Source organism: Lepidochelys kempii, chromosome 8 (assembly GCF_965140285.1).
Source record: "Lepidochelys kempii isolate rLepKem1 chromosome 8, rLepKem1.hap1, whole genome shotgun sequence".
Taxonomy (NCBI): Eukaryota; Metazoa; Chordata; order Testudines; family Cheloniidae; genus Lepidochelys; species Lepidochelys kempii.
Window position 1 is genome coordinate 9,461,617 of NC_136387.1, and position 13,940 is coordinate 9,475,556.

General features: G+C 42.1%; 1 protein-coding gene across 5 annotated transcripts in view; it reads left to right on the forward strand.

Moving 5' to 3' along the window:
* Positions 1 to 13,940, forward strand: part of PHYKPL (5-phosphohydroxy-L-lysine phospho-lyase) — a 26,686-nt gene continuing 12,746 nt past the window's right edge. For 3 of the 5 annotated variants that reach the window (XR_012160207.1, XM_073355464.1, XM_073355465.1), the window contains exons 1-7: positions 1 to 153; positions 5,526 to 5,644; positions 7,225 to 7,384; positions 12,323 to 12,397; positions 12,982 to 13,069; positions 13,172 to 13,288; positions 13,593 to 13,675. Coding sequence is in view for 3 of the 5 variants with exons in the window: in XM_073355464.1 (XP_073211565.1) it covers positions 95 to 153; positions 5,526 to 5,644; positions 7,225 to 7,384; positions 12,323 to 12,397; positions 12,982 to 13,069; positions 13,172 to 13,288; positions 13,593 to 13,675 (701 nt within the window). In the remaining 2 variants the exon portion in view is untranslated. Of the gene's footprint in view, positions 154 to 5,525; positions 5,645 to 7,224; positions 7,385 to 12,322; positions 12,398 to 12,981; positions 13,289 to 13,592; positions 13,676 to 13,940 lie in introns of all 5 variants that reach the window. The other 2 variants (XR_012160206.1, XM_073355463.1) reach the window with 1 other exon arrangement.

Sequence of the window (13,940 nt, forward strand, 5' to 3'; positions counted from 1 at the left end):
CAGGTTGGAGCCGAGCCCGCCCGCCCGGAGAGAAGGCCGCTCGGCGGGGTGGGGCTACCGTGCCGGCCACCGCTCTCCGCCCGCGAGAAGAGCCATGCAGGCCCAGCCGTGTTCCCGGCGGGAGACGCTGGCTCTGCGGAGGCAGCTCATCGGGTAGGTGCGGCGAGAGTAGGGGCCGCCCAGTAGGGCGAGAGTAGGGGCGGGCTCAGGTGCGGCGCGGGGCCCCGGGCTGCGGCCAGGCGCGGCGCTGCTGGAGCATCAACGGGTCGCCTCTTTCATTCGGGTCCGGCTCGGGCCTTTAAGGCGCCGGGTTCTCATCTGCGCCCGCGGGCTGCGAGCCTAAGGAACCCACCGAGGTGCCCGTGGCCCTCCCCGAACAGCGTCCGCGGGTCGAGGGCAGGCAGCCCCTTTCCTGGCGCAACTCTCTCAATGTTTGCATTGCTTTGAAACGGAACTTGCCGAGGCTAACTCCGCTGCGCCGCCTGGTAGCTGGAGAATGTAAGCAGAGCTCTTGGGGGATCTTGTCTTTTAACGTCTACGGCTGCGGTGCTTTCTACAGAATAGAAATAATAACCCGCAGCCCAAATCTTCTTTGTTTTGTCTCCCAAAAGATTTAGGTTTTTTTCCCCTAATTCATTGATCTGAGGATTTGGGGGTTTTCAGAATTCCCTCCTCCTTTGGATTTCTGCATTAACCCAGGTTACAGCTGAAAATAATTTTGAATCCGCTTCTTTAAAGTACTGTAGTTTAATCACTTCTACTGTCTTGATAATGCTCTCAGGCTATGTCCACACTCAGGGTGGGGTGTGGAGTACAGCCATTACATGTGTAACTACACGCTGCAGTGAAAGGCAGACTGCATCATAGAATATCCTAGAATATCAGGGTTGGAAGGGACCCCAGAAGGTCATCTAGTCCAACCTCCTGGATCCACACTTGTCACTGGTGTGTAGCTACAGCGCTGCAAGGAGAGGCTCCAGCAGAGGGGAAAGGATCTGGCAGCAGGGAAGCAGTGAAGACACTACATTGCTAAAATAGCAGTTTAAACAAGAGCAGCACTTCTTGGGTATATAAAGGGGTGTGTAGAGTATATGACCTGTGGGTTCAGGTCCATGGGGCACTCTACTCACCAAAGCCTGGTAGTGCTGGAACCGGGGTTGCTCCTGCACCCCCTGGCTTGAAATAGCATTAACAAACACCAAATACATGGTTTCCATCATCAGCATCCCCCACTGTAAATTGTTGCAGAACCCCTGCCTAAGCCGTGTCTCACAGTCTATACTGCTGCTCATACCTGGGCTAGCTGAGTGTGCTGTGTCTGTAGTCTACACACTTCCATAAGTGAAGAGGTAGCCTCAGTTACACCGCTGTAAATCCAGAATGGTTATTTTGGATTAACGCTGGGATAATTTAGGAGTAATGCCAGCGCTGTTAATGTGCTTTATGTGGATTTATGCTGGTGGAGTTGAGATGATGATCAGGCTCTTAGTATTTTGTAAGGAGTGAAAACAGATACATCCATATTTTCAAAATATAAATATATTTCATTGTTTGCTTAGTTCATATTTTCAGTATATTTAAAAAAACACGTATGGTGTTCAGAACGGAGAGAGATAAATAGTGGTGTCCCCCAGGGGTCTGTATTGGGACCAGTCCTATTCAATATAGTCATAAATGATCTGGGAAAAGGGGTAAACAGTGAAGTGGGAAAATAGGCAGATGATACAAAATTGCTCAAGAGAGTTAAGTCCCAGGCAGACTGCGAAAAGGTACAAAAGGATCTCTTGAAACTGGGTGACTAGGCAACAAAATGGCAGATGAAATTCAATGTTAATAAATGCAAAGTAATGCACATTGGAAAACATAATCCCAACTATACATAAAAAATGATGGGGTCTAAATTGGCTGTTACCACTCAAGAAAGAGATCTTGGAGTCATTGTGGATAGTTCTCTTTAAAAAAAAAAAAAACAAAAAAAAAACCCACTCACTGTGCAGCAGCAGTCAAAATGAACAGAATGTTGGGAATCCATTAAGAAAGGGATAGATAATAAGACAGAAAATATTATATTGCCTCTATATAAATCCATGTTACGCCCACATCTTGAATACTGCATGCAGATGTGGTCGCCCCATCTCAAAAAAGATATGTTGGAATTGGAAAAGGTTTAGAAAAGGGCAACAAAAATTATTTGGGGTTTGGAACGGCTGCCATATGAGGAGAGATTAATAAGACTGGGTCTTTTCAGCTTGGAAAAGAGACGACTAAGGGGGGATATGATAGAGGTCTATAAAATGGTGACTGGTGTGGCGAAAGTAAATAAGGAAGTGTTATTTACTCCTTCTTATAACACAAGAACTAGGGGTCACCAAATGAAATTAATAGGCAGCAGGTTTAAAACAAACAAAAGGAAGTATTTTTTCACACAACGCGCAGTCAACCTAAGAATATGGAGTGTAACGTCACAGTTGTGAAGGCCAAGACTATAACAGGGTTCAAAAAGATCTAGATAAATGCATAGAGGATAGGTCCATCAATGGCGTCCCTAGTGCCCTAATGCCAGAAGCTGGGAATGGGCGATGGGATGGATCACTTGATGATGATTACTTGTTCTGTTCATTCCCTCTGGGGCACCTGGCATTGGCCACTGTTGGAAGGCAGGATACTGGGCTAGACTTTGGTCTGACCCAGTATGGCTGTTCTTATGTTGTTAGGCTACGTTTGTTTATATTGCAAAATGTCTCATTTATATTTAATTTCACATATTCCGCTTCATTTTATAATACTACAGCTCAAAACCTGAAGTGTTGCTGAGACATTATACCAAACAGAAGTACCTTTATTGTACTAGATTTCCTCAGCAGAGTTCAGTAATTGGCAACAGAAGAAAATGAACTATTGGAAATTTCTTTGCACTTCAACAAGACCACAAAAGCTCCTTTAACTGTAGAATGCAACAAAGACAATAGCAAGCAATCTGTTTATGTGACTGTTGACCTTTGAAATTAAGACTAAGGACAGACTTCTCTCAACTGGCTTTTCTTTATATGTAAAGGTTTTATGACAAGAAGGATATGGGTTGAAAGTGAGCTCTGGTGTTAAAAGAAATGTGTTATGGATTCAGTCATACACACAACATGAGGAACAACTTTTCAAAATGTAATCTTCCCCCTAATTGATGTGTCCACAGTCATCGACATTGGAAGCCAGATTTCTTAATAAGTGCTAAAGGAACACTATAAACTTAAAAATCAGAAAGAAAAGGAGTACTTGTGGCACCTTAGAGACTAACCAATTTATTTGAGCAAAAATATTTATGCACAAATAAATTGGTTAGTCTCCAAGGTCCCACAAGTACTCCTGTTCTTTTTGCGAATACAGACTAACACGGCTGCTACTCTGAAACCTTAAAAATCAGAGTATGTTTTACCTACTGTTCTTATATTATTGTTACAAGTAAGATTGCTGTCACTGAGTTAGTTATTTTTCTGAGTTATTTTTCATTTTATTTGTGTATTTGACAGCATTTTGTGTGTATGGTCAGTCAGTGTCCCCTGTGATTTGTGTGGGTCTTTCAGACAGCAATAGAATCAAGAAAAATAGATTTGTGACAATAGAAATATATGGTTCTAAATCCACACAAACTGGCACAGGTACTATAACTAAGGCTATGTTTATGTCACAGAGGTCATAAAGTCACAGAATCCGTGACTTCCAGAGACATCCGTGACATTCTCTGCTTCAGCCCCAGGGGCTGCAAGACTCTGGAGCTGACAGCCAGTGGGGCCCTGGCAGAGTTCCCACAGACAGACTCCTGAGGGGGCCCTCGTCAGGGTTCCAGTGGTGGGCGACAGCCTCACGTGGGCAGAGGGGGATGCCTCTGGCAAGAAGCTGAGGTATCCCAAAGAGAAAATGGGAAATATAGTCACCCTGCAGCTCCCAGCTGCCATTAGCAGAGGGGGAATCCCAGAGCTACCAGCCACCACGGTGTTGGGAGAAACTATGGAGCTGCAGCAGCAAAAGTCACAGATAAGTCACGGCTTCCATGAATTTTTGTTTATTGCCTATGACCTGTCCATGACTTTTATTAAAAATAACCATGACAAAATCTTAGCCTTCCTATAACATATTCTCCTTCACTAATTTCAAGTTGATGGTGTTCCTTTAATAACTACTTGAAACTACATATTTTCATCAGGTGGGAATTCTCTCTCCTGGTCCCTTGGGCAGGCACTTAGGAGCTTTACTTGTTTGGGCACCTCATTATAAAAGAACACTGATCAGTTAGGCCAGAGGTGGGCAAACTACGGCCCGCGGGACCGTCCTGCCCGGGCCTTGAGCTCCCAGCTCGGGAGGCTGTCCCTTCTCCCCTGCAGCCTCAGCTCGCCGTGCCACCAGCGCTCTGGGCGGTGGGACTGGCTCCAGCCGGGTGCTGCAGCTGCCAGTCCTGCTGCACAGAGCAGCATGGTAAGGGGGCAGGGGGTTGGATGGAACGGAGGTTGGATGGAACGGAGGTTCTGGGGTAGGGGGGGCAGTCAGGGGATGGGGAACAGGTGAGGGGTTGGATAGGCATGGGAGTCCAGGGGGCCTGTCAGGGGGTGGGGGTGTGGATAGGGGACAGGGAGCGGGGGGGTTGGATAGGGGGTGGGGTCCCAGGGGGTTCCCAGGAGGGGTCAGTCAGGGGACAAAGGGGGGGGTTGGATGGGTCAGAGGTTCTGAGGGGGGTGGTCAGGGGGTGGGAAGTAATAGGGGGCGGGGGCCAGGTTGTTTGGGGAGGCACAGCCTTCCCTACCCAGCCCTCCATACAGTTTCAGAACCCCGATGTGGCCCTCAGGCCAAAAAGTTTGCCCCCCTCCCAAGTTAGGCCCCAATCTTGCAAAGAAAACCATGTGGGCAGACTGCAGCAACCATGCAGAGACTTACAGAAGTCACCAAGGTTGCATGTGGGCACAGGTCCATCCATGTGGTTCTATTTGTAGGATCAGAACCATATAGAGAATACAAGGAAGGTGAAAAAAATTATGAAAAGTTGAGAAGATCGGATTTGGGAGGAGAGCTTAACAGAATTTAGTGTATGTGCCTCTTGAAGGAGACAAAGGGAGTGGAGACATAAAGCTCTCTGAAATTTTAATGTAATAACAACATAAAGAGGGGACCACAGCAGTTCAGATCAGATGAGACACTAGATATAAGTCCCTATATTTAAACACTGGAGTTTGGTGGTCAGACATTCTCAGTGAAGGTCTCTTCATTTTGAAGTTGGTTTTCCCTGCTGGTCCACCAAAGTTGGCTGACTGTTAAAGAGCATGGTACAATGCCTGTCTCTCTTCTCCAACCTTTGCTTGAGGGGACTGAAGTAGAGTGCAGGCAGTTCATGTTTAGTTTATTTTGAGAAAATATTGCTTCCTTTTTGCCTTTGGTTAAAATTACAAAAAGATTGGCAATAGTTAATTCTATGTGACTTTTAGATGTTTTATCAGGATCTTATAGTTCAAGAAGTTTTGTGGTTTTGATGTTTGGTACAGCTCTTCCTGCAAGCTCTTTTTTCCTGAAGATCCAGTGAAGATTGTTAGGGCAAAAGGCCAGTATATATATGATGAACATGGAAGAGAATACCTTGACTGTATCAACAATGTGTCTCATGGTAAGTTTAAAATAACATTATTCATTACCAGGTTGTTCTAAACGAAGGCAACAGTATTCTGGGAGAATTCAACCAGACAGAATAAAAACAATGAAGAAGGCACTACTATGTTGCATTGCAGAAGCCCAATTTTTATGTCATTTGGTTGGAAAACATCTCTTGGGTCTGTAATTTGGGCAATACTATTGACACACCTTGATTTCTGGGTGTGTATACATGAAATTATCCCCATTTGCTGTCTGCTCAATCTTTGTAAAAATGCAGTAAACTAAAATTCACAAGACTCCTGCTTATGCAGCCAAAAGTAGATCGACTGTTTAGCTGAAAGCAATGAGTGACTTTATAGGGTCTGTTCCATTTGTGTACGTTTTACCGTAAGGTGGGGTTTTTTGTGTATATCCTCCTCTAAGACTGTTTCTTTGCTTACTCCTTGACCGCTGCTTCAGTGGAAAATCCAGATGTTTCCTCTTGCATGTATTTGGAATCTATCAAAGTGGACAAAGGCTTGTAGTCCTATGCAGAACTATGCATTTGAAGGATTTAGAGGACAGAGTGCACACACAGTTCAGTGGATTAAAAATTGGATACTACCCCAGATTTAGCAAGCTGATTCACAGGATCCAGGAAATCTGGTTAAGAATATGAACTAAAGCAATTTTTTAACAAATACAACCAGAACTTGTGAACCAGATGATGCACCCTAAAGTAGACTCTCCAAGCATACCAGCACTGTGTCTTTGCCCACTGACCATACTTTTGATACACTACTGCTGCAATACAGGGAACAATGTCAGCTTCTGCACCCTAAGAAATATGTGAGCATGTCAGTGGATATCAGTGGTTCCCAAACTTTAACAGCCCATGAATCCCTTTCACTAAATTGTGAAATCTCATGAACCTCCATCCTAAAAATGAATATTTCCAGGGATTTAAGTTTAAATTTCCTCCACACTCCATGGGGCTCCTGCTGCTGAACCCCATTGATCACCCTGGTCAACTGAGCTCAGGCTGCAGGTCCCACTGACGGTTGGGGCTCAGGCTGCGAGCCCCAACTGCCCATCCCCGCTCTCCCTGGGGCTTGGGCTGCCAGCCCCACATGGAGCACTGGGGTTCGGGCTGCCAGCTCCCCCCATTGACGGGGGCAGGGCTCGAGCTGCCAGCCCCAACTGCCTGGTCTCACTCTTCCTGGGGCTCGGGCTGCCAGCCCCGCGTGGAGTGCTGGGGTTCGGGCAGTCGGCTCCGCCGCTGATGGGGGCAGGGCTCGGGCTGCCAGCCCCAGCTGCCCTGCCCTGCCCCACTCTCCCTGGGGCTCGGGCTGCCAGCCCCAGCTGCCCTGCCCTGCTCTCCCTGGGGCTCGGGCTGTCTGCCCTGCACCCAGGTCCCACCTGCTGCCTCCAATGCCCGGGGTCCTCCGGCCGCTATTAGTGAAATTTTTCTGGCAAACCCCCTGTAATGTTCTGTGAACCCCAGTTTGGAAACCACTGGTGTATATTTATCTATTTGTCAACAATAGATGTCATAGGGAAAGAACTTGTGAGAGAATGGAGAGAACATTAAAACTCCCCCTTTTTTTTTTTCAGTTGGGCATTGCCATCCTGATGTAGTAAAAGCAGCACATGAACAGAATCAGTTGCTAAATACAAATTCTCGCTATCTCCATGATAATTTGGTGGATTATGCAAAGAGACTTTCTAAAACACTGCCTGAGAAGCTGTGCACATTCTATTTTTTGAATTCAGGGTAAGTATGAGGTATTACTAGTGATAAACTCTTAGCTATAGCTGAGGTACAGGTATAGTGACTATACACTCCATTATAAGTAGTTAGCTGCAGGATCTCGTAAGTATGGGTGTAGATCATGCATTGTCTGGTTTTTCAGATAATTTCAGACTTTTTGAGAAAGCTGCTGGAGTTCATCCTTTTTAAACTTTTGCTGCTCTAAAGGTTTAAATTACCAAATTATTAGGAAAACACAGACACAATGGTTTTGAAAAGCTTTTAAAAAGCAGCTTATAGAAGAAAAGGGATAGCTCAGTGGTTTGAGCACTGACCTGCTAAACCCAGGGTTGTGAGTTCAATCCTTGAGGGGGCCATTTGGGATCTGGGGCAAAAATTGGGGATTGGTCCTGCTTTGAGCAGGGGGTTGGACTAGATGACCTCCTGAGGTCCCTTCCAACCCTGATATTCTATGATTCTATGAAAACATGAACAGTTCATATTATTTAGATGTGTTCTTACTCTGTCATACTAAGGGTTTTTTCCTTTTCTTGATCTGTCTGTGGTTGCTCTGGCTTATGTGGACTTGCCAATATTGTTTTAAATTATTTTTGAGGTATGGGGATATTCAAGTACTGGATGCTGACATTTGAAATTTTATTATTACATTTAATTATGCATTTAAATGTTTCTATTAATGTTCCTCATGCACCAAACAGAAGTGTATACTATATAATCTCAATATTGCATTACAGAACAAGACTAAATTCCATAATGTGCGTGTCAACTAACACACACAATTCCAGCTGACTACTTTTGCCAAGAAAATCTACTATACATTAGGATATGAACTAAAATACACTTTGGATACAAAAAACTAATTAAGAGTATTCTGGTTTTGAAGAGCATTTTATTCTATGTCAAAGGCTCTGCTCTATCAGTTAATAATTTTTTTCAAAAAATTGTCAGTCTTTAAAGGCAGTACTATCTATACTGCAATAAAAGCAGTCAGCGTAAATTTAATTTTCATAGTAGTAGCCTCTATAGCTTCTTGTCTAAACTGATTTATCACAGAATCCTAGAAAGGAAGGGCTGGAAAGGACCTTGAGAGGTCATCAAATTCAGCCCCAGCACTGAGTCAAAATCTAGTAAATCTAGACCATCCCTGACAAGTGTTTGTCCAACCTGTTCTTAAAAATGTACGGTGATGGGGATTCCACAGCATCTCTAGAAGCATATTCCTGAGCTTAAGTATCCTGGTAGTTACGAAGTTTTTCCTAATATCTAACCAAAATCTTCCTTGCTGCATCTTAAGCCCATTACTACTTTAAGTGGATACAGAGAACAATTGATCCCTGTCCTCTTTATAATAGCCCTTCACATATTTGACAATCTTCCCTCTCAGTCTTCTTTTCTCAAGACAAAAAGGCCCGTTTTTTTTAACCTTTCCTCATAGGTAAGGTTTTCTAAATCTTTTTATAATGTTTGCTGCTCTCCTTGGAACTCTCTCCAGTTTGTCCACTTCTTTAAAGTATGGCCCTTGTAACTGAACACAGTAATCCAGCTGAGGCCTCAGTGCTGAGTAAAGTGGGACAACTACCTCCCAGTTTTACATATGACAATCCCATTAATACACCCCAGCATACACCTTTTTTTACAACTGTATCATATTGTTGACTCATAATCAATTTGTGATCCACTATAACCCCCAGATCCTTTTCCACACTACTACCACCTAGCTAGTTATTCCCCATTTTGTAGCTATGCATTTGATTTTTTTCCTTCCTAAGTGAAGTACTTTGCAATTGCCTTTATTGAATTTCATTTTGTTGAATTCAGACACATTGTTTAAATTGTCAAGGTCACTTTGAATTTTAATCCTGTCCTCAAAAGTACTTGCAACTCCCTTCCAGATTGATGTCATCTCAGATTTTTATAAGCATTCTCTCCAACTCCATTATTCAAGTCATTAATGAAAATATTGAATAGTATCAGACCCAGCACTGATCTTTGCGGCACCCACTAGCTACATCCTCCCAGTTTGATAATGAACCATTGATAACTACTCTTTGAGTATGGTCTTTCAACCAGTTGTGCACCTACCTTATATTAATTTCATATAGACTACATTTCCCTAGTTTGGCTTATGAGAGTGACATGTGAGACAGTATCAAAAGCGTTACTAAAATCAAGCTAGATCACTTTTACTGCTCCCCTCATTCACTAGGCCAGTAACCCTGTCAAAGGAGGAAATTAGGTTGGTTTAACACGATTTATTCTTGACAAATCCATGCTGGTTATTCCTTATTATCCTCTAGATGCATACAAATTTATTCTAGTATGTTTCCATGTGTTGAAGTTAAGCTAACCAGACTATAATTCCCTGGGTCCTCTTTGTTCCCCTTTTTAAAGATGGCTACTACATTTGCCCTTCTCCAGTCCTCTGGGACTCCCCCTGTCCTCCAGGAGTTCTGAAAGATAATTGGTGAGGGTTCCAAGATTGCTTCTAGGATTGTTATTTTTATCAGGCCCTGCCAACCTGACTGTATCTAATTTATCTAAATATTCTTTCTTTACCTATTTGGTTTGCACTCCTTCTCCCTGGTTGTTGATATTAATTGTGGGGAGTATCTGATCACATCTTTCTTTTTTTAGTGAAGACTGAAGCCAAATAGGTATTAAACACCTCCACCTTCTTGATATCATCAGTTATTAGCTCTCCTTCCCTGCTAATTAGAGGATTTACACTTTACTTCATCTTTCTCTTGCTCCTAATACATTTAAAGAACTTCTTCTTACTTCCTTTTATGTCTCCTGTTAGGTGTAACTCATTTTGTGCCCTAGCCTTTCTGATTCTGTCCCCATGTGCTTGTGCTGTTCTTTTGTCTTGTTCCTTAGCAATTGTCCATGTTTCCACTTTTTGTAGGATTCCTTATTGATTTTTCAGATAATTGAAGAGTTCTTGATGCAGCCATACTGGGATAGTTTGCAGTTCTGCCTTTAATATTGTCTCCTTGAGAAACTGCCAGATCTCCTAAACCCCTTTTTCCCTTGATTTTCTTCTTATGGGACTTTACCTACCAGTTCTCTGAGTCTGTTAAAGCCTGCTTTTTGGAAGTCCATTGTTCTTATTCTGCTGCTTCTCTTTCTCTCTCTCTCTCTCCTTTGATTTCATGATTCTAAGAAAAGGATCATTACATGATCACTTTCACCCTAATTACTGTTGGTCAGAATGAAGTCTTAAGTTGGCCATCGCCCTGGTTACTTCTACTTTCTGAAACAAAAAATTGTCTCCAAATACATTACAAGAACTTTCTGGAAATTTTATCTTTTGTTATATTCTGTTTCCAGCAGCTATCTGGGTAGTTCAAGTCCCCCATGACTACCAGGTCTTGGATATTTCTGTTGTTTGTTCTAAAAATGCATCATCTACCTCCTCTTCCTGATATAGTATACCATGACATCATCCCTCTTCCCACTCCCGCCTCCCCCCCATATCCGAGACCTTCAACTGGTTTGTCTCTCACCACCTTCTGAAGCTTAGAACAAGTGTATATATTCTTGTGATATAATGCAACACCTCCTCCCTTTTCATCCTGCTTCTCCTTCCTAAACAAGCTATACCCCTATATTCCAGTCATAACACTTATACCGCCAAATCTCCCTGATGCCAATTAAGTCCTATTTTAGCTTATGTACTAATACTTCCAGTTCTTCCCATTTATTCTCATATGCCTTGCATTTGTGTATAGGCATCAAAGCTGTTAAGCAGATTCTCCCACTGATTTCCCTCTTGTTGCTCCTATGACATTCTAATTTTCCATGTCTACTCCAACACCTAGCCCTCTGTTCAAGTTGCATTTTTTATGCTAACTTTTGTCACCTACTCTCTTTGAACCTAGTTTAAAGCTCTCCTCACTAGGTTGGTAAGTTACTGCATGCAGATGCTCTTCCCTTTCTTGGTCAGGTGGACCCCCATCTTTTACCAGCAGATCTTCTTCCTGGAAGAGCATCCCATGGTCAAAGAAGCATTCTAGCTAATGTTATCCTTAGTTAGCCTCTCTGTGGATTCCTACCCTAAAATATAGTTCTTTTCAGGTAGTCAGATTTCTGTATAAGGGTATTCGTTTCTGTTTTCAGATATAATAATTTTTCTTTCAAACTAACCAGGGCTATGATTGTTTTGGCCTGCTTCTGTGGTAATTTATATTATGTACTTATCCACTGTTGTAAAATGTTTTCAGATCTTCTGTTGAAAGGTGCTATAACTAGGCTTGGCAGAATTCAATTTTTATTTTCTTTTAATCCATTTAAATTTTCAGTTACGTGAAACGGGGGGAGAAGACAATTATTTAATGGCAAACATTAAGAAAAACATTAAAGCGGAAATTGTCAATATCACATCAGAATATACAAAGTAAATATCCCTGACTCAAACTCTACGTTCTCAAGCAGCATTTTTCTTATTTTGATTATCGTAGATGGAAATATTTTCCATTTGGTTGTGTGTACAATGAACATTTACAAATAAACACTCTAATCCAGGGGTTCTCAAACTGGGGGTCGGGACCCCTCAGGGGGTCGCGAGGTCATTACATGGGGGGTTGCAAGCTGTCAACCTCCACCCCAAACCCCACTTGCCTCCAGCATTTATAATGGTATTAAATATATTAAAAAGTGTGTTTAATTTATTGGGGGGGTCACATTCAGACGCTTGTGATGTGAAAGGGGTTACCAGTAAAAAAGTTTGAGACCCACTGCTCTAATCCTGTATCTAGGAAGTGCACTGTAGTATCATAATCCTAGTCATATCCAGCCCCGTGGGCTGCAGTTTTGCATCTGTGATTATTTGCATGTGCAACTGATGTAATTTGTGGATGCAAAATAGCACAGCATGGAGGGCCAAGGTTTCATATCGTGTCTGTGTGTGCAGTGAAATAGCTTTTGAATTGTCAATTGCAGATCAGAAGCCAATGATCTTGCCTTGAGATTGGCACGACAATATACAAAACACGAGGATATTATTGTTCTGGACCAGTAAGTATATCAAATAATGTTTAATATCTACTGTATTTTATTTTTGATTAATAACTTTAATTTCCATTTCTAAAGAAAAGGCACAATTTTATTCAACTACCCCATCTGCAAATTTCTTTGACACCTCTACAGGGCAAAATTATGTCAATGGTACTAGTGACTATAACAAAAAATAGTCCGTTACTACACAGTAGCTAGCAAAGCAGACATAAGAAACAGCAAAGATTCTGCATCTGGAGTTTTGGGGCTTAATTCCGATTTGATTCCTGATCATGGCCAACAGATAATATACTTCTCCTGATACAGAGCTGTGATGGTAGAAACAAGCCATTGAAAAGCCAAAGTGGGGGACTGATGTCAATTTCTTCTACCAAGTAAACAGGGTGGAAAGTAGGAGCCAAAATCCCAAATACAGTCGACCTGGTTGATAAATTCCTGTTCAAAGCTATTTTGGGCCATGTGACCAGATCTTGGTCTGCTGGATTGTCTGACAGCAAAGGGTGCAAAACCAGATTAATTCTAGAGAACTGTGATATTATGGAACTTACTGTTTAGCTCTGCTGCTACATTGTTTTTGTTTTAAGTGCTTACCATGGACATCTGACATCCTTGATTGACATAAGTCCATATAAATTCAGAAATCTAGAAGGACAAAAGGAATGGGTCCATGTGGTATGTACATATTGCAGCCTATATACCTCGACTATTTCAGTTAATTTATTATCCACCACATCTGTGGCATTACTAATCATAAGGCATTGTTCCCTTGTTCAGGCTCCTCTCCCAGACACATACCGCGGAATATACAGAGAAGACCATAAAGATTCAGTCCTAGCCTACGCCAATGAAGTGAAAAAAATAATTGAGCAAGCACAAAAAAGGGGCAGAAAGGTGAAAAGATCTTTCCTAATCTATTTGCTGACTCTTTAGCAGTGGGAATTAGTAGTAGAGTTTATCAGCAGCAATAGACGTTTCAGGACCATCCATGTCAGGGAATTAAGAAGCATGTAGATGGCATAAATGACCATTATATTTTCATATTACGTCCATCAGATATAATTTCTGAAGATTTGACTATATATAGCAAAGTAATAGTTTAAAAACTATTCATCTAGCTAGGTAGAGTCTGCAACTTGCCTATGTTACCTCAGTAACCTTTATTATTTAGTTCAAATATTGCATGTTACTCTTCCAGATTGCTGCATTTTTCATTGAATCTTTGCCAAGTGTGGGTGGTCAGATCATTCCACCAGAAGGTTATTTCCAGATGATAGCAGAGTAAGTAGATGCTTTCAGAACCCTTTATGCATGTTTTGTGTTCCTGTTTATCTAAACTGAGATGAAACCACTGTCTTTATCACAACATGCAAATAGCTTAGATTAATATGCTTTTTGACATAAAAAGAATAAAATGCTTTAGTCCTATTGAATTGTAAGCTCTTCAGGGCAGCAACATTATTATTATTATTATGTAATGAAGAACAAGCATACTGGATTTTTATTTACCTGGTTTAGATATTTTCTGTTAAACTGTGCTGTATAA